The following is a 20,446-nucleotide window of genomic DNA, read 5'->3' as shown; positions in this document are numbered from 1 at the left end:
AGGAAAAAGTAGAAAAAGAAAAGAAACAAACAAACGACCACTTTACACGTACGAGTCGCTTTATTTGATTTCATTTGATTATTGTTATTCCCGCAGTGGCGAGAGGAAAATTCCCTAACAACAACTTCGTTTTCTACAAGTATCCTGTTTCGTGAATCAAGGACCAACGTCAACGGAATCGTTCGTTCTTATTAACGTGTGTAAAAAGTCGTTGAGGAAAAACGTGAGGAAACAAAGAGAGAGAGAAAAAAAAAACGGGATGGAAAAATGGAAAACGCGGAGAGAAAAAAAAAGGGAACGGAATGAACCAACGGGCTTTCAAGTTGGTCGCGTTAATTAAAATAATGCTTACGAGATAATTAATTTGTGGCCGGGCAAAGTGATGGACGAGGCATGCGCCGCGTTGTTGGGGCGGCGTGAACGCAACCGGGAATGAGAGTATAACCGGAACCACGAGAATATTTGCTATTCGCAAATTAATCGATTACAATCAATTGTCTGTTAGCGTTGAAACGTCGAAAGCGGCGCCACGCTGTCGAACCGGCTCGTTTTCTAACGCTTGTTGAAAGAAGTTTCATCGCATCCTAGTTGACAATGTTCCTTGCCTAATCCGCAGAAAAACCCGCTTACGCACAAGATCAGAGTAATGAACATCAACACGAGTATATTAAAACGATATTCAAGAGAAAAGCAACCTCTCGTGCCGCTTAATTAGAACTGCTACGAAGCTTAACTATTAAATTAATGAATGTTAATTTCATCCGGTTGGCCGGCTGTCTCTATTACCGCCGTTTCTTTTCCTCGTCGAATCACCGTTGGCAAAAATTTCTCTCATTCGAGCCGTTCGTTTGAAACAAGTCGACTAGTCGTGATAGTCGTCTCTTTGAAGAGTTCGAGGCGAGCCTTTTATACTTTTCACGAAAAGCCCTCTTTAAGCGACTTATGATTTTCAATCGTTTAGGGTGGCCTTACCCTTTAACGCGTTTATAGTTACACATCCGGTAACGTTAGTGGGTTTCCGGGTTTCCTCGGGCATCGTGACCGAGGCGACGCGACGTGGGACGCATTTCGATTGAAAATCAAACTGTCCGTCCGCGCGACCGACTTTTCCCCTCGAACCGGAATCGAGTTAACCCGTCAGGCGTCGCGCGTTCGTTGACTTTTACCTCTCGAGATCCCGATTTATAAGTTGGGACGAGGGAAGGATATTTCCATCTCGTACCAGGGCGAAAAAGGCAGACCTCGCTGCGGAATCTCCCCCGATTTATGCAAATCCGTCCTAGAGGATTGCGTGAGGAAAGAAAGCAAAATGCCACTTTCTCGAAGACGATGTTTCCGTTTATGACCGAGTAATGATAGAGCTTATCGACGTTCGTTGAACTCGATACAGTATTTTATAAACACTCAACTTATTAATGATTCAAATAAATTTCAACAGTTTTATTGTGACAGTTAACGTATTGATGGATGTGTAAAAAACCTAACCCTCCCCTGACTTTTTAACAGTAATTTACATTTTTATCGAATTAACGTCAGATTATTCACAAAGCAGAAACAAATTGATTTCGGGACGATCGCTTTCTCGAGGGAACATCTGTCAAGCTATCGGTTTCAATAGCTTCCGGTGCGACGGTTTTTCCGCAGACCATCATCAATCTTTTATTGCAATTTATCGTATTGTGGGAAACTAATTTCTACTGGTCCACGACTCACCGATCGGGCTTGTCCTCGTTCTTGAAAAGAAATCGAACTCCCCCGAACGGCTGCATTCCGCGCCGTAATTCCATTAACACCGACAGTGATGAACTACGGATGTGTTCGCCGGCACCGATTGGACGGGACCAAAAATTAATTTTATTTCATTCCGCGAGGAACCACCTGTTACATGACCGCCGTCTGACGTGCGAATCGTTTCGTACGTACGCGTGAAATAACTCGTTTCGATCGTCGAACGCGGCAAAACATCTAAATTAACGCGCAACCTCTCGTCCCTCGTCAAACGTCGATTCAATTTCGTTGGAACGTCGCGTCGCGTCGAAGGCGCGATCAAATCGCCATCAAGCAGCTGTGGACGGGCTAAAAAACGAACGAGTTGCCCGTTCACCCTTCTGTTTCGTGTCCGAGCACGCCTCGTTCCAGCGATACCCTTTTTTTCCTTGTCCGCTCCAACGTTTCGCCTCTTCGTGCTCGCGACCACCATTCACGATTTTCCTACCTTCGACCTACGTGTACCAGTGTATCCGTTTACCACCCACGGTGACTCTCGACTTCTCGCTGACACGCTGATTTATCGAAGAGAATTCCGCGAAGCTACGGCGACTCGGCGCTTGTCGCCACGGAAAAATAAGAACCAAAAGAATTGGAAGAAACAAGCGTACTCCTCTCGCCTGGGGCGCGAGATGCATCTTGCTTCAAGATTGCCCGATTTCCGTTTCCTTGACGCGACGTGTCAACATGCTCGAAAAGCGCGAGAAATATTTAAAAACACGAATAAGAACGAGCTGACTCTCGGCGATGAACGACGTTATTAGTTTTAAGTAGTATAGCTCAATCATTAAGTTTCCTGCGGTAAGAAAAACAATTGCGCGTCTTACTATACACGGTTATTTCCACTGTGGCAGTGAACGCGTAAGGAGCCGTTCAGGAAAACGGCAAGGTGACGCAAACAAACAGGTTATTGCTTTTTTATCATTACCAAGAACGAGTGTCGCTTATTTTTCAAACGCAACAATGCGTGTGAAATTAATTTGCTTCATAGCCGGGATCTTCGTTCCCCCGATTGCCATTCCCAGCTAAACAACTTGGAAACCCCCGAGTAAATTGAGTTGCACTGGAATATAACCTAAAGCAGGGATTCGTAAGAAAAGTTTCTCCTCGAATAGGAAGGAACATGGTGTGCCAGCAAAAACAGTGTTGGTTTGAAGAGGCAATTGCGGGATCGAATCGTAGTATAGCTCGATTGGAAGGCTGGTTTCTTCGTTTACCAGACGATTGCTTCGACCAATTGAACCGAACCGATGAATTCGAAATTGCAATCGTCGAAACGGGGCTACAAATTAACTCGAAGCATATCACGCAATAAAGACATCTCGTTTTCCGTTGAAAGAAAAAATAAATGGGTCAAAGCGTATAGAGGTCGCGGAAAATGGAGGAGCTTCGAAAGGTTCCGTTTAAGGTGGATGGTCAAGAGAAACGGTACGATCAATTTCCATGCTTTTACCGGTTTTCCAGCGATCGGCCGAAGCCATCCAGGTCACCAGAAACGTAAAGACGTTCGTTTGCCGGGTTGCCGAAGCACGAAGCGAGACGGAGAATTATGTGGGCCGACTTTGTTCGATGACTTTCGGCTCTCCATCGACGCCTTGATTTATTGCATTACACCCAACACTGACACTTACACTAGCGCCAGGGTTCTGCCTCTTCTCGCTGCCAGCCGAGGGGCGAATTTTATTTACTTTTAGCGAATCGATCGACCACGGCAGGTGAAGGTGAGAGATGGAGGAGAGCCGGGAAAGGAGAAGCTGGGTCGCCAGCAATCCTGGCACAGCGAACCGAAGAGTTACGTGGCCTCGCTACCCGGCCCGGCCTTTCGTTCCTTCCTCGTTATATCATCGTCTACTTCCTTCGAAGGTCGTGAATTTACGTCGACATATCGGTCTGAACACCGTTTCCCACCAATTCCATCTCTCACTACGCGTTCCGTGTTTCACGGTTTGCCGCCTCTCCGCCTCTCTTCGTCGCACACCCGAATTACCGTAATATAATGTTCACTGGAACATTCGATCTCTTTTCCTGTCACTTTCCCCCGCTTCGTCTTCGCGATCTCGAAATATCCAAGAACGGGATCGTGACACGAGAACAGGGAAACTCTCTACCTGAAAGCTGCTACCCCGTGTTTCTGGATCGAAACCAACCCCTTTCGACAAGACAAGTTCGTTAAGGGTGCACCAGATGAGAAATCAAACAGACTAGGACTAGATACGTGCAGTAGGTATTCGTTGTTTCATACGAAATAGTTTCAAACGAAATTATCAGATCGTACTGTAAATTCAACAATTGTTTTAGCAAATGTTCGCATAGTTCATTGAAAACCGCTCCAGAAATTCGTTGACTGAAAATAACGCGGTGAACACTTTCGTACGCTCGATCGGAGCGACGAAGCTGGATAAAGGGGCAATTCGCGAGCGCGGTTCCTAACTTTCGACTACTTCTGCTCGGCGGGTTTGCATCGGTATCGCTTGAATTCGCGCATAATTCGCGCTTTAGATGCCACGATAGCAGGCGTTTCTATCTCTAACGGACCCGATGAAATGTTTCGCAACTATGCTCTAACCTCATGGTATTCGCGATTCCATTTGCAACAGAGAGAACCCACGCACGTAGTCTGAAACGCAACGCGTTAAGGCGAATTAAAGCCGCGTTAATAACGTTCCAGCGCGTTGCACCGGCTCGCTTTCGTAGCCACTATCCGAGGATATCCCGTTTCCTGCCCAGAGCAAACTTATTTTCCTCGATTCGTTCTATCGTTTCGTAGGTTTTCACCGCGCGTCGCCAGCACGACGCGCCTCGAGCGTAGTAAAAACCCGGCCACGAAACAACAAGACACCGAAGATGCTATCGGTCTCCCAGCAAAAATTGCTACCGGCACCGTATTACGTTAGCTTTACGACAACGTATGTTTCTTTACGATTTCTTCCTTTCCACGAATGGAATGTCGTTTCTTTACACCTACACACAACCCACACACACAGCGAGAGAAAGAAAATTCACCCTACCACCCTTCTTTTCGCGGATTTTATGGCGCAACGGGAGTCTGGCAGCATCGTTGCCAAATGGAAGGATAATTTCGCGAAACCGGGTCAAACTTTCAACGGGATCCGACACGCCGCGACGCGTTTTCCTTTTTTACCCTCGTTTTATTACGACAAACTCCGTTTCGTCGTTCGTATTCCCCTTTACCGATCTCTTCTAAATGCCTGGCCTGGTTTCTTTTTTTTTTTTGTTTCTCCTTTTTTGTTTTCCTCATCGAGATGAGACGACACCACGACGAGGAAATTCGTTGCAACGAGAGAAGAGACAAAGAGCCCGAACGAATTCACAGGCCGTGGAAATAAAAGGATTATTTTCGATTTGAAATTGCTACGGTTCGTCGAAAGCAGAGTTTCGATATAGTAATTCAGCCGCGCCGTATCGTTTCTCGCGATATCGTATCGCGCGATAGGAAAAGCTTTCGCGAAACGAGAGGATCCTATCCAAGTTCGAATTTTCAACAGGAACCAGTCTTTGTTGCCGGTTAAAATGTCCTGGTAATATCCCGTCCCCTTCGCGTGCCGTTAGTTTCGTTCCACTCTCAACCCCTGTTTCCCTCGTTTTATTTTATTTTACAGATTCTTTTTTTTCTCCGTTCAATGTAATTCCATTCGAAATAGGCAACATCTCGCTGCGGCCTGTCGAATCGAGTCGATTGAAAACGAAAATATTGATGTTCGCGAGACTACACGACCGGCATCGTCGCATTGTGTTCATTTTCACGTAGCACGCGTTTATTTCAATTTATTATTTCCAAACAAAAGAAAGTAATAATCCTGGCGTTCGATTACTATACGACATCGAAAATTTGATTGTGTTCGAAAAGGCATTCAATGGATAATACCTATTGATATTTGTTAGTGCGCTCGTTAAGGGATGAAACGCCAGTTTATTTGGGAGAATGTTAAAATATCGTAATCGCACGAGAAAAATAGAGGAAAAAAGTCACGTAGTTAAGCTTACGGGAAATGAAATTGAAGCCAGTAGTTCCCACTGGAAGCCTGCAGAAGAACCTATTTCTTGTTTTGTTTGTTATCGCTATCGCATCGAGTCGAAACAATACGCGACCCAGGGGAAGAAAGGATACCTGTTATGCTACAACGCATCGATAACATTGTCGGTTGGGAAAATTGGGTTATCATTGTTCCTTTTCACGTATAGAGTTTCCGAAATAGTGCAATTTATCCCTTGCACTCGAAAGGCTACTCGCATTCGTTATTTAGTTCAATAAAGCAGTTTAGATATTTAATTATACTCGATGTACGTTATGAAGATCAACGACCTGATTCGGTCAGTTTCAGTTTCAGAGACACACGAAATTTTAATTTCAACTGCGATACGAGGTCTGTCATTTGAGTAATTATATCAAATTGGGGGTCGCTTAACGAAGGAGCTGAAACCGCGATTACAACTTCTCCGACGTTATTTCACGTCGCGTCATGGAAAATGTAACCTCGGTGAGCTAATTAAAATACACGCTCAGATTACGAGACACCAGGTCAGGAGGATTTCAAGCATTAGGCAAATGCGGCACGCAGAGGACGCATTGACATTCGTGACCCGAAGCAAAAAAGGGTACCAGCTACGAACAACCGAGAACACCGGGACTCTCGTGTTGCTTTTGTTTCGAAATTATTCAAAGCTCCCCGCTGCTTTTTCAACGCGCTCTAATCCTGTATCTTTAAGGCGAGATTACAGAGAGTTTCTTGCGTTCAGGTGTACGTTTAATATTGCCAGAACTTGCAGTTAAAATTCGACCAACTTCATCTTTGACCTTTAGAGTATTGAACTTGTGTAATACATGTAAACAAATAGCGGTTTATTAGTTTAAAAAAATAAATAAATAAAACTTTTCATGGTATTAATGGTACGTTCCATTTAAGTTGGTAATTGAAGAAGGAAGAACTTTGCAAGGGCAAGTTTGAAATCATTAAAAAGTTTTGAAAATCGAGTGTGTAGTAATTACTTTCATATATACCAACTTTTATATTAAATTTTGTTTCTCTAAAGTTTTGCAAGTGAACATTTAATAACCATTCCTCTAACAATGGAGTACAAATTGCGCAAAAGGAGAAAGAACGTCAGTTATTCCTCTACAATTTTGATCAAAGAGCAAAATAATTAAACTTCGTTTCTCTCGTATTCCTCTGATAATTCGATAATAATCATTTGCACAGAAAATCAGTGAAATCGTTTTCGACAAATGCTTTTTCCTCGTTAATTACCTACCGGACATTAAGGCGGCCATTAATCATCGGCCAATCTGGAGCACGTCTTAACTTCGTATCTAACGCGTTACGCGTATTCATATCGACCGCGTAAATTTCTTCGCAGAGTAATGCCGTTAAATTCCCTCTCGCACGATTTAATTCCCGCCTCTGTATGCAATGGCAGCCTAATTCCAGGGAGATCGATACTTTAACGACGCGTGCCTTACATTTATCTCTCTGCTGTCCTCCGTGCTCCGTTCCGGAATCACCGAAAGCCCAATCTGAACGCGTTGCGTCGTCCGCAACGAGTCACGTATCGCGACAACCGTGGAATATCGATCCTCTGTGAATATTTCAAGACTCGCGCCACGTATACGCGTCGCACACAGGAGGAATCGTCGCTGAAAAAATGGCTCGTTCGTCGCTCTTTTTCATTTACAATCGCGATCACGAACATCGGATCATCCTGGCGTGTCGTGTCGCGTCGCGTCTAGCCGTCCGAAAGAATTCGTTCCGTTTTTCACAGCCACGGCTGCGATAACACGTGTAGGTACATAAACACGAGGAGGTTCGTTGCACCGAGTTTTCTACATAGTCACACATGCGCTCACGGAAGGCACACGCGAAACAGTGGCGGAGAATTATCAATGAAGTTGCTTAGTTGGAAAGCAACCCCCTACTATACAGAGCCTACCCCAACACCAATATCTACGATAAAACATTTTTCACTTACCCATTCGTTGTTCGATGTCTCGATCCACTGCTCGCAAGATCCTCCTCGTTCTTGCCGGAAGTGCGTCGCGCCGACACCGCGTTCGAAGTAGAGAAATCCATGGTGTCCGCGGCGTGAAATCCGACCATTGTCACTGGAAATTAACGATACACTAGAACAACATTGCTCGACGAGCTGCACGTTCTATTCGAACGGATCACAATGTGACTAACCGGTCACTCGAATCTAATACCGCGACAAACGATACAGGACACGATGCGGTCACGTTCAGAAACACCGTCTCCGTTAACAAACCTCCCCAGTAGATATTCCCTCTTTCTCTCAAAACTGTCACACGTGTTACAGAGTACCACGACTCACACGCGATACATGTTATCGATCACACACTCTTCAAATCGCGGGCACACTGTTCGCGTCTCACCGAGTACCACTTGGTTGAGTAATCTCGATCCATTCGCGGCTACAAACAAGGATCTTCTCGGTATAATGGTAAATGGTATCACTGCAACGACATCGTCCTTAGAGCGGACCACCACTATCTTATCGGCGAGGACGATGCACGAGGCTCATACTGTCAGGAGGATGCGATCGAGACGGTGTCGAGATGCCCCGACGATCGTTGTCCGTCACCGTACAGCATCACGGCATTCGCGTAGCGTTACGCAGCACACACTCGCGTGTTTTTCCAGGGATCAAGTGGAGCACAGTGGAAACGATGAGTCGGGGATACGTTCCGAGAACGGACGGACGGAGAGGAGCAAATATCGAGGGGGACACGAATAAACGCAAGCCGGAAAGGAGCGCGAAACGTGACCGATCGCGAATAAGGTCCTTCGTACTTATTGTTTTTCAACCAGCCAACGGCAACGGGGGTGAACTTACACGGGATATTAACCGACATCCGACTCGCGCGAGAGTTGGTACGAAACTAGTGGCGAGTTCTCGGTCGACTGTACTTGCATCCCCACCACCGTCCGCGTACCGTTCCCCCACCGCTCGACTCGCGTAAGGCACACGCGCCCCTTACCCCCTCCTTCTAATGGGCACGCACCGAGCTACCCGGAGCGTGACACACGCTCACGCTTCTGGTGGGGGCTACGGTCGCGTGGCGGGCTACCCTCGCGGTGGGGGATGAGAGGGCAAAGGGGTATGCGATCCAAACGAAAGGGGAACGACACGGAACCGGAGAGACAGAGAAGAAATGATACTCGGTGCGTTCGCGCAGGCGCCTTTCCCTCCTGCGGGAATGCATCCTCGTGAAATGCACGGTAAGTACGTACGGGATAACGAAGGCCGCGGGTGCAGAGACCTCTGCTGTTATGCTTCCAACGACGCACAGACGCTGACTGTGCTGGCCAGCTATACACTGGGTGTCTTGTAATTGATGAAACAACCGGAAAGAGTTTAATTCTATTCTAAATGTGGACCGTCTAAAAAAAAAGGGGGCAATTATCGAGTGGTTACTGTACTGTACAGCCTGTTCCAAATAAATAATCCCATTTCTTCCAGTTGTAGCATCAGTTACACGACAGCCAAGGATTATGAAAAAGTCGACGATCATCATCCCCTGGTTCAATATTCAAGCGACCCGCCTTGAGATGCAGCCAAACGAGGAACGTTCGGTCGTTCGGTGGATGTCGTTCCAGAAGGGCGATTAATGAGGTTCGAGACAGCGAACCGGTCGAGAGGAAGTAGAGAATCGCGAGGCGGAATGTCGAGGAACGTCAAACAGGCCGGGTAGAAGTTTGCTCGTATAATAGCGCAGCCTTGAGCGCGATATGTCTTTAGAGCTTAGGTTTCGCTCTACCGAAGGGTAAACGTTTGCCATCGACAAATATTTGAGCTAGTTCGCGGCGGAGATACTCGTCCGCTTCCTTCGGCCCGGTACATGTCCGACTTGCGGAGACCTCGTCATTAAATTTTGAATACATTTGAACTCGTTTGTCGGCGGTGCGCGAACGATGAACGAGAGGCGCGTGCGCCACCTGATCCTACTGCATGCGTCCTCCAGAAGAAATGTAGGTAAACGCGTATGTAGGGGAACGAGCGCGAGAACGCCGAGGATGACGAGGAGGACCGTCATCCGCCAGTAGGAAGCTCTTCAACGACAGCGACGACGATGATAACGAGAGTTACGCCGACGTTACACGCTGTCTGGAGGGAATACCCCGTCTCGCAACCGGGATACTCGGCGCCGTTGAATATTTTACATTCGTGCGCGACACTAAGGACGGACAACGCCGCTGAAAGGGGAGGGTTTGAAACGCGCGAAAGGGATGAGGCTGGAATCGCAGCTCGGAAACGGATCTCTCGTACAAATAGCCGCGCGTTGTACGCTTTATATTTCTTTGTAATTTAAATTTCCCTACGACGAAACTCCGCAATTTATGACGACAAAGATAAAGAGAGGACCGGGAAGAACTGGTCAAAGTTTCCGGAAGGAACATCGTTCATCGGGAAACTTAATCGAAAAATTTCAGATACCTTGTGGATCTTGCCGAATATTCGTGGTGAATATTTAAAAATCGTGGATCAAGTTTGAAAACTAGGACTAAAGCTACTGTTGAATAAGATAGAAGGATGTAATCAAGATCGATTTCATCTAATTCGGCCTGGAGGAGAAGTGACCAACCCCCGGAGATGGAGAAATTAGAAGACGGCTGAGCAAAGCTTTGAGTGACATTTCGTTTGACGTAACCAACGGTGATAACGAGGAACGGTAGCGGAAGGTTACGTGCTTCCTCGAGAGGATATTAATCCGTAATGATGCACTCAGTCCGTTGGATCTTCCAAGTTTGCGTACTACGATGTAGACAGAGAGATATCGGAAGTAAGGAGCACCACGTACAGCGACAAGGGAACTGAACTTGCGACTCTGCCGCCCGTGGCAGCAACCAGTTTCATTGAAATTCATCCTCATGAATACTGTCAATGTATTCGATCGATGCTCCTATACTTTATCGATTAAAGTTTTCGATTAAAAACTTGTCCCTGTATCAATCAACCGATAAATATTGTGTACACGCCTTGTGTCTGACAAAATAAACTATCAGCAATACACTGCTATACAAGATGCATCGTCACGAAAACAAAACTAATAAATCCATTTAACCAGAAATAGCGCGAAGTGGTTAAAATAGTACACCCTGCAGAATGCACCTCGATATAATCGTAATTAAGTTATACGCTTATTAACCATATTTCCTTCTTCCCTTAATGCCGTAGTACAAACATTTTCTCGAAAAATTCAAACGGCGAAGGGATTTTCTCCTTCTATTTTCATTAGATCCCAACAACGCTTGCACGTGCTCGCTCCTGAGGGATAGAAAAAATGTATGGGATAAAGGAAGAAGGGATAGGTTAAGTCCCGGTCCTTTTTTGTCCTATCGGTGAGAACCGTCAGCTCTTGGGCGACGAGAGTCTCTCCTGCTGGAAGCTTGCTTGATGGCAAATCCTCGGACACGAGATTAAACGGGACTGCGGCTTAATTGATTTTCTAATGTGCGGTATTAATAGATTGATCCGAAGCGACGACCTCGAAGTTTGCTATTGTCGCGCGATCGACCAACGACCGTGGCCCATCCTCACTAGAAATCATCCGACCAGCTAGCTATCGCTCTCAGCGACGAAAAGTCGATGAACCGTGTGAAACGACGAGTAATTACCCGAAAGTAATGTCATCGAAGAACGACCCAGAGCTACGATCACTGTTGTCTTAATAGCGACTCTCCGCTTAACCCATTTCCACCGGATCTTCACAATCAAATGGTCCGTACATTTTTCAATCTTGCATTACTCGAGCGACTTTAAAACGCATACAACTTTAGCCTCTTCTGGACAATTTTCTATCGCAACTGTCGAGAAGGATTTATTCGCACGTTGAATTCACGGAAAATGCACGCCCTGCTCCAAGAATCCTCTTCAAGAACTTCCGTTTCCATCGTGAAATCATGTAGTTCTGGCGAAAAAATATCACAGATTCAGTTCAGCCCGGCTTACTCTTTAAATATTACAGAAACTTCGAGAGACAACGTTTCCACGGCTTAATGCTAGCTTCGCGACGCTCGAACGTTTCGTACAGTTTAAATTTTCAAACTGCTTATTGTCCCCGTCGCGACTTCTTCTCGTTCTTGGCGTTTTCTTTGAAAACAATTGTCCCTCTCTTCCTTCACTTTCAGTTTCCTTCTTAATTTACTTTTCTTTCCTATTTATCTCTGTTCCGTTGCAGCTGATAACCGAACCGGATAAATGGTCCCGTGTAGTTCCATTAAAACCGATTCTTCAAGAAATATTTGCAAGTGAATAATTTGTTTTTTTTTTTTTTTATAAACCGTAAGCTCGGTTGATAAACGTGTCAAAAGATCTGTTATCTCAATTATTTTGTAATCTCAATTATTATAAAGTTGAATAGATTGGCAATATCTTGCGATTGAGACGTTGAATTAATGTCCACGATAGAATAAAGACGTTCCTTGACAGCAACAAAACAACTAAGGAAAAACTTCAATATCCAGCGATTGATTTGCTATTGTTGTACAACAGATGCCGCAGCAAGAGAGTTTAAGATCGGATCGCGATTATCGTGAAAAAAAAAATCGCGTCTGAAACGTATCCCACATCGAGCGTTCACGTCGATATCTCGTATCCAAGAAGCATCGTGATTGATGAGCACCGTGTTCGAACCTGACGATGCAACCGCTGAAGAACGATCGCGACCCGTACCCAACTCGATAACTTAATAGAAGCAAAAGCGACTCGATAGACGAACTTCACTTCACTTCACTTCATTCCTGTAATTAATGGTTACAGGTTGGAGGCTGGGTTGAGCATTTTTCCAAAGTTCCTTTTTGACGAAGAATTAATCGAGGAAAACAATTGACTTCGCTTCTTCATCTTGCCCGCGAAAAATACAACTTTCTGCTCGCGTCGCGTCATCTCCGTCGTTCTCCTCCCTCATCTTTTATTCAGCTTCCTTAACGGGAAGCGTTCGTCTGGCTCATAAATTAATCGTTGCATCGCGTCACAACGGAAAGCGTTATTTATAATGTTCACGGAGTATTCCGGGTGGCCCCGGGACACCGGTGAAATATCGTTGGACGCCTATTAAAAGGCAAATTTATATCAGGAACAGTATGTTACGGAGCAAGGCTTGTAAGCCAGATTTAAAACTACTTATCCGGCCCGGATCTTCCCGGTCTTTCCGGGGACGAGAGTAAATTCCAAAAGTCGGACAAATTCCAGGTCACACCTTTGGAATCGCTTTACTCGAGAGGAGACGCGACGCACCAGCAGGGTTCTATCGCGAGGAAGAACGACGAGCGCGGTCAGGCTGCTGTCGCCCTGTTCGGACCGAATTTCTGCAGCACGCGCCACGCGAGATAAACTTCGCCCATATTTGCCTACGACTTGGCTCCAGCAAGAAACGAACGAGGGCGAAAGGCTGGAGGAGCTGGCGGAAAAAAGAGGTCGGACATATTGCCATGGTGGCATAATGCCAGCCGGAATTTCCGCGAGGCGTCCGGACGTAAATTGAATCGAGAGGACTGTCTCGAGGATAAGCTACGAAAGTATGTTTATGACTCGTCCGATGCCAACTCCATCGCCTTTTATTCGCATCTAATTTCAACCTCTCTGTCTACTCGTTACTTGCAGATTATTCGACAGAAATATATAATACCATGAAAATTAGCTTGTTAGAAGAAGAACTTAATGTTGTGTTTACGTTAAACAGTACTACATTTGTGTGTCCCTTGAAGGGGAGCTTCATAATTTTATCCACCAGTGTAGGCGTGTTTCGATGTTCCCGCGCGGATAAGCACCACGTCCGACCGGCAAACGTAGCAACGCGATAAGGGTCGTAAGGATTTCCGTGAGAGTCGGAGTGTTTTCCGATAATATTATAAATTTTAACCTGATAATTCGAAATCTCCGTTGTGGACGCCTCGTAATATCGCTGAACAAATCGATTACGCGGCTATCTATCCGACCTGGATATTCGATCCTGTAGCCAACTCTTTCATAGCTTGCAGAATAAAATTCTCAGACAATTGGAACACGACCTTGTCTTCGGAAATTGTCGCGGATACCTCTTTCCCTTCGCGATTTTTCGCGTCATCGAAACTCCAGCACGATCTCGAGTTCCCGAAATTCATCGATCCTTTTCTCGGACGGTCGAGCATAGAACGGCTATTTTTATTTTACGATACCTTTGATTTCGTATGCCGGATACGCCGACGTTTCACATTTTCAAGGCTTGCCAGCTCGTACGGGGATGATTGCCAATAACGCCGGCTACGAAGAAAATATATTTTTCCCTGCCGGGTTATAACCTCTTAATCGAGCTATTTTGTCGTCACTCACTACCATGCGCGCTATTTCCTAACTATATTTTATCCTGCGACCTTCTTTGCCTGCCTATTCCCAGAAACGATGCGAATTTCACTCGCCACTTCGACGTTGAATAATTTCTAAGACTACTTCTCTGTCTGGCAATTGTAATAACAATTCTTTCTCCTCTCGACATTTCGCATTGTCCCGTTTTCTTCTTTTTCCCGGCCGTTCCATCCGTACGGAACGAATGAATCGTTAATCGATCAGTTTTACAATTTCTCCGAGTCAATATTTCATCGCGTTCAAACCATATGTATGTAAGTACATATGTACGTAACGTACTCAAACGCATATTTCGAGTCGGATCTTTCGTTACGTTCGCCTATTGATACAAGCTTCATTAATGCAATTCACTTTCTAGAGAGTACAGGCTACAAGTTAATTCGAAGGGAAATTAAACCGAATTTTCCTCTAAAGAGATTTCAGAATACGATTTTCCTCCGCCATTGCCAACAGCAAATATCGTGTAGAAATAATTTCAAGAGAGAATACTTTTTATTTTGTCAAAGAAGAACCATTATTTTCTTTCTTAAAAAAAAAGCACATATTCCAACAGCAAATTTTGGCTGGATGCTTTAACATCAAGAGTAGGAAGCTTCAAGATTTCTAGCATCTTTTGCAAGAAACAATAGTGATGTTCTTTTCGTCCTGATATTTTTTTGTAAGTATATATTCTTTTCTATGGGCCGCAAACTGGAACAACAGGCTGGCTTTTTATTGAAAGTTCTATTATCGACGGCGGAGAAAACGATTCCTGGCGCGATACTTTGCAGACGATTTATCCGTTTCGTTTCCAAGACGATCTCTCGCGGCGACGTAAAGACGCACCAAAGCCATCGACCGGTATGTCAAAGTGTGTCGAGTGGCATGGATGTGTTTCAAGTTTTTCCTCCTTCCGTCTACCGCGAGACGCTCCTTTTTCTTTGGCGCTCGTTCTTTTATTTTCCTCTTTTTCAACGGCGAAGCAGAACTTTCACAGAAATACCAATTTGTCGAATTATTGCGTTCAAAAGGGTCGCTCAGTCTGCTCTCGACTTTTATGCGAGAGACAGTCCCACCCTCTCGCGCCCTTCTGCTTCTCTCCGCTCGCGGCACCAGGCCGTCGATGCAAACGTTCCTCGACCTCGGATAAGTCGAAATTAATATTACGACTGGAAAGTAGTCTCGATAAGGCTCAAGTGCCATACGGTGCTGACGATAAAACTGCTTATTGCTTCTTCACGAGTTTTCTTTTAACGAGTTTATGCGGTGCCTCGAGTGATCCTTGTCGCTATTGTGCCTACGGATTCTGTCGTGAATATTACTCGAGCTTTTCAGCCTTTCAAAGGTACTTAAACTTCTCATGGATCACTTGTAAACACTTTCCTTTATGGCGGTTGGATTGTTCAATATTAAAATAGTACTCTACGTGTGTTTAAATTGATTGAATCTCGGCGGATATAATCTTTCGGCAAACGGTGGTCACAGAGTGATTGATACGTTATCGGTAATGTATGAATGCCTCGCGTTTTTGGACAAAGTATGAAATATCTGAATTATTTTAATATTATATAAACTTTTCCTAAACGTTGTATGTAATATCCAGACATTATATAAAATGACAAATACTACTTAGGCAAAGTATTAAAAGAAAGTCACAAAAGGATTTTTATTGAGAAGAGGTATACGACAAAGAAAGAAATACAAAATAAAGTACAGGACTTTTTTATTGAGGAAAATAAGAAAAAATAAAATACGAAGCTACTTGTTGCAACAAGGAAGAAAAGAATTTAATTTAGAATTGCACTCAATTGTCTTTCTTAGAGAAAAAGAAAACTTGAAAAGAGAATCATGGAAAGGCTTTAATTAAAAATACATTTAAAAATACAACAAAAAGGAAAATACAAATATAAGAATCATTTTATCTCACGATTGTTCTTAGAAAAAATTATTTCATGGCACACGTTGAAATGGCAAGAAACGTTGCTATGAATTGGTAACGAGAGGAAAGATGGATCCGGTTTCATGAATGCGTTCCTCGCGACCGGAATCGATTGTGCATATGGGACATAATTTGTCCGCCGACTGATCCTAAAGCACGCTCGTGTATTTTCAATGAAACTCTATTGTGCGAGTCAAGAGATTTATCGAAGGGATCGGATGCGTACGAGATCCGCATAATTCCGAGGTAATAAGGCAACGACGTCCCCGTTGGATCGATGTCGCAAAATCACTGCTAGATTCGCAACTTATCAGATAATGTCAGGTAATGCAACCGCATTTGAACGGACCTCCATTGTTCCGAAACTCCTTTTCTCGCTCCATCCGATTACGTTCAGTTCAATTAAACGTCCGAAATCAACTTTGTCCTCGATTTTGATCCTAATGAGCGGACAAAAAACTCCGACGGGGAACATCGTTTTTAAATGATCCTACAACGTCGCTGTCGGGTTAAAAAACCCATCGAAAGTTTAATTACAAAAAAACATAATTGTATAAAATTTCATCGATCAATTTGAATATCAAGAACACGTGTTTGCTGGTAGAGCTTAATTGAAAGCGACACGTGGCATGATTGCGAGTGAAGCGGCTCGAGCAAAGTGGCTCCGTAGAAGAGGAGCGTTAATAATCGACCACGACTACTTGTTAAAACGAGTCTGATTACCGGCCGAATATTCCTCTTCGAACGACACTTTCCAGACTCGTTGAATTTCCCAACCATCCAAACTATTCTCCTGACCCTTCCAATTTCACTTCCCATATGCAAGGATAAACACCGCGTTATACATCGACCGAAGGATGTAAGAAAGACGGTTCTCTCGCGTCCTCGCGTTTTTGTTTCAGCAGGAAAATCTGAAATCGTTTCCAAGCACTTAGGTCGTAGTCGAGGCGGCCACTAACGTAAGTCACAATACGGCGTGGAGTGGTGTAGCCTCGTGTCTCTCTAAATCTCGAGCAAATCTTGCGGAAGTGCGCGGTTGAGCTGGCGCTGGCTTTTCTCGTCACCCTCGACTTCCGATAGCAAGCGGTGGGGTTAATCGCGAAACAAGCGACGAACGCGAAAGTTCGACGGATAAGAAAAATGGAAAGGGATGAACGATCGTTCGACGTCGAGGAGAATTGGCCTTATCGTTAAGGAGTAAGATAGGGTAAGCTAAGGTGAAGGTAAAGGGAAGCTCGGAGTTGATTCTCGGTTAGGGTCCGGAACGAGACTCGGGGAGTGGGTTTGATAAATGCCATGACATCACGAGAGCAATTATCCCTGCTACACTCTATTTGCAGTTCCCTTGCTCTTTTACCTTACCCCGCTCTAACCTCGCCCCCTTTCTATCAATGTCCGCCGAATCAAACCGTTTCTCTGCTCCTGGTATCTTCGCGATTTGTAAGCTGATAGTTATAAATCTCGATAAATCAACTATATTACATATTCCGACTTTTCGGTATTATCGGGATAATCTAATAGTAATCATGGTTAGCTGATCGCCAGTGTCAAAGCAACGAGAGAAAAATAATTTCCCGGGGCTGGTAGAATGCAACAGCAACGCGGTAACGAGTTAAACCGCGAAATTTGAAAGGAACGGTGGGTTCTTTGATCGAGACCACCACACGGTTTCCGCGTTAATGAATTCTTTTAGCGGGGCACAACGGTGACCCCTTTTTCGTCGTGTTTCGCCCGTCTCTTTGTCTCGATATTCGCCTATTAATAAGAGTTCCGCTACCTGCTATCGCTGCATTCTCTTTTGCAATAATAAAACAGAAACGAGAAAAAAAGGTCACGTTGGATCAAAAGCCGGATAGAGGATATACAATTCGATACCGTAATGCCAGAAATTAGAGATGGGTAACAAATGAGAAGTGTCTGATGTTTCGTCGAGAATCGCCGTTATTCTTCAACGAGAGGATGAAGAAGAAGAGGCTGGCAAGGAGATAGTTTGTCCGACGCTCTCGCCACCCTTGTTGCGTGCATGTTCGGTGATCGCGTGATCCTCCACCATTACCAAAATTCCAAGAAACGCTTTTGGCAAGATGCGAGAACGTACCGTACGCTCTTTGAAAAATAATTTGCTTCAAACATCTCTCGTTAAAACGAAGAGACAAACTTCAGCCCGACCGATTTTACAACTTTGCTTGATCTCTCGATCTTTCAGCAAAATAATAATTATTTATCTTTACTATTTTGACTCTTCAATTAGGTACTGCTGCAATTTGTTTCCGTATAAATATAAAAGGTTGACGTTATGGAGTTTTAATGAAATTATTCAAAAGGATAATGAAACTTAACGGAAGTAATTAGTAACAGAAGTTCAGAGACGTCCATCGAATGTTAAGTAGCTGAATTTAGTAGACGTTTTGATTACACAGCTTGTTCCTTCGTCGGGTTCCTTCGTGATTCCATTCTATTACGTCCTTCTGCGAAAGTATTTCTTATCAAGTATAGCTGCTCACCTTTGTTGCTTTCATTGTGCACAGCTTATATTAAGCAAGATCTTCTCGCTACCCTGTTATTTTTTTCTTTTTTATGGAACGAACAAGAGACAGAATATTTGTACCAGGATCCGAGTAACCTTTGGCGAATCCACCTATACTTTTCCACCATTTTACCCTGTTTTCTCACTCGAATACGACGTTAACATTCTCCTTCGTTCAGATACGCTGGACGATCCCTTGCGCACCGATGCGCAACGAATTATCGCTCGATTCGAATCCATAAACACCACTTTTAACCGTTTTATCTCGCACGCTGCTAAACGAATAAAAACCGACACGCGAATAGCTGTTGATCGTGAACGTACTCGTAAAAATCGTTTGCGTTCCGTCCATTCTCATTCGTTTTGTTTCGATACGTTATACCATTGATTAAACTTGCAAATATATAGAATATTATAGTAAAGTGATATACCTGGATCGATTTTTCCTTGTAATCTAACGATCGGTAAATTGGTTGGCGCGAGAGATGGGTAGAGAGTTAGAGAGCAGGGCCCGAAGAGGTGGAAAAGGTCGACGCGAGCAACCTCGCCACAACCACCTTGTTATCCTTGCTTTCAGGACCGCGAATTAACGGCGGATCCGATTATACGAGTCATTTACGGTCCGTTTCGCCATCGACGATGCCCGGCAACGAAGCGGTTCCGGCACGACCCATTTCCACTCGTTCGAAATAGGAGGCCGCCTTTCGAATATTATCATTCGAATATAGCCCTCACCCCATCCCAAGCCCCCCTCGCTTCTCGCCCATCCACCATTCGGCTCCATTATCTGCCGCGGCCCAACTACTCGAAACTCGGCGCACCATTAAACTATGGGGTCAATTTGTCCGGAACGCGTACAGCCCCGGAATTACGTCCACTGGGCTTGGCTGAAGGGGCCAACAGCAGGAGGAGGAGGAGCGAGGGGCACAGGTTTCATACACGAGATTACACTTGTTCCCCATTAATTTGACGCGAGATCGATAATCTAGCCGGTACTGGCTTCCCAGTGTTAACCTGCCACAAGGAAAGAAACAGCGAATGTTGCTCCTGTATTATTCCAATATCGCGGAAACCATTCGGTATTAATCCTTGGTCCATCGAAGCAACAAGAATTTAACTTTATACCCTGTTTTGTTTTATTTTCTCATTAAAAAATTTACGCCCAACTTTGATCCAACATCTGGCAGCTTCCTATTTCATCGCGAATTTAACTAAACTTCTGTCGTAAGTTTTGTTATTCACATTTAACTGGAAAATGTATTCGAGCCGAGTCGCTGTCAAATATTTGAGTAGCCATTGGATGATAATGATAGACGTGGACACTCGAAAACAACGTGGAATTGGAAAGCGAAACGTTTCAGAGAAGTAACGTCATTGTCGAATAGTAATTTCCACCAGTGAGACACTTACGATATGCAAATTGCAACCATTTCGACGAAGCAAGTAACATCGAATCTCTATTATTCTAGGAGTGGAAAATATTTATAGAAATCCTATTGTCGCGTAACAGCAGGGATGCAAAAAAAATTCTTTAAAAATGTTACCTGTCCGACCGCGGTAACTCACGAAAGGATGCGCACAGAAAAGTGTCAGGAACACATTTTCCGGTTTTCACCAAGTTGGATGTAATTCCGCGATCCCTGACGGCCGTCTAACTTCTGACGGTTTTGTGGCCAGGATGATTTTAAAGTTTCTCTGCACCATTTTTTTGATTCTGCTTTGTATGCCATTTGGACGCCCATGATGAAAGCTCTTATCAACGCGTAAAACGACGCAACATTTCAAGAAACTTAGTTACGTGGCAAAATTTTATTTTTCCTCCATCCGTGAACTCAGGTGCGCCGGATTGTGAAATT

The 20,446-nt window shown here is 44.5% G+C and overlaps 1 protein-coding gene across 2 annotated transcripts in view; it reads right to left on the bottom strand.

Annotated features, from left to right (window-relative positions):
• The window catches only part of LOC117600331 (irregular chiasm C-roughest protein), a 142,230-nt gene that overhangs the window by 107,174 nt on the left and 14,610 nt on the right, over window positions 1-20,446 (bottom strand). The window contains exon 2 of one of the 2 annotated variants that reach the window (XM_034315636.2): window positions 7,753-7,885. In XM_034315636.2, the coding sequence (XP_034171527.1) occupies window positions 7,753-7,880 (128 nt within the window). In that variant the 5' untranslated portion in view covers window positions 7,881-7,885. Of the gene's footprint in view, window positions 1-7,752; window positions 8,694-20,446 lie in introns of those variants that run through there. The other variant, XM_034315638.2, reaches the window with a different exon arrangement.

The sequence above is a fragment of the Osmia lignaria genome, chromosome 15 (assembly GCF_051020975.1).
Source record: "Osmia lignaria lignaria isolate PbOS001 chromosome 15, iyOsmLign1, whole genome shotgun sequence".
NCBI classification, from domain to species: Eukaryota; Metazoa; Arthropoda; class Insecta; order Hymenoptera; family Megachilidae; genus Osmia; species Osmia lignaria.
Note: the sequence above shows the minus strand (reverse complement) of the source record. Positions and strands in the feature narration are given on the sequence as shown.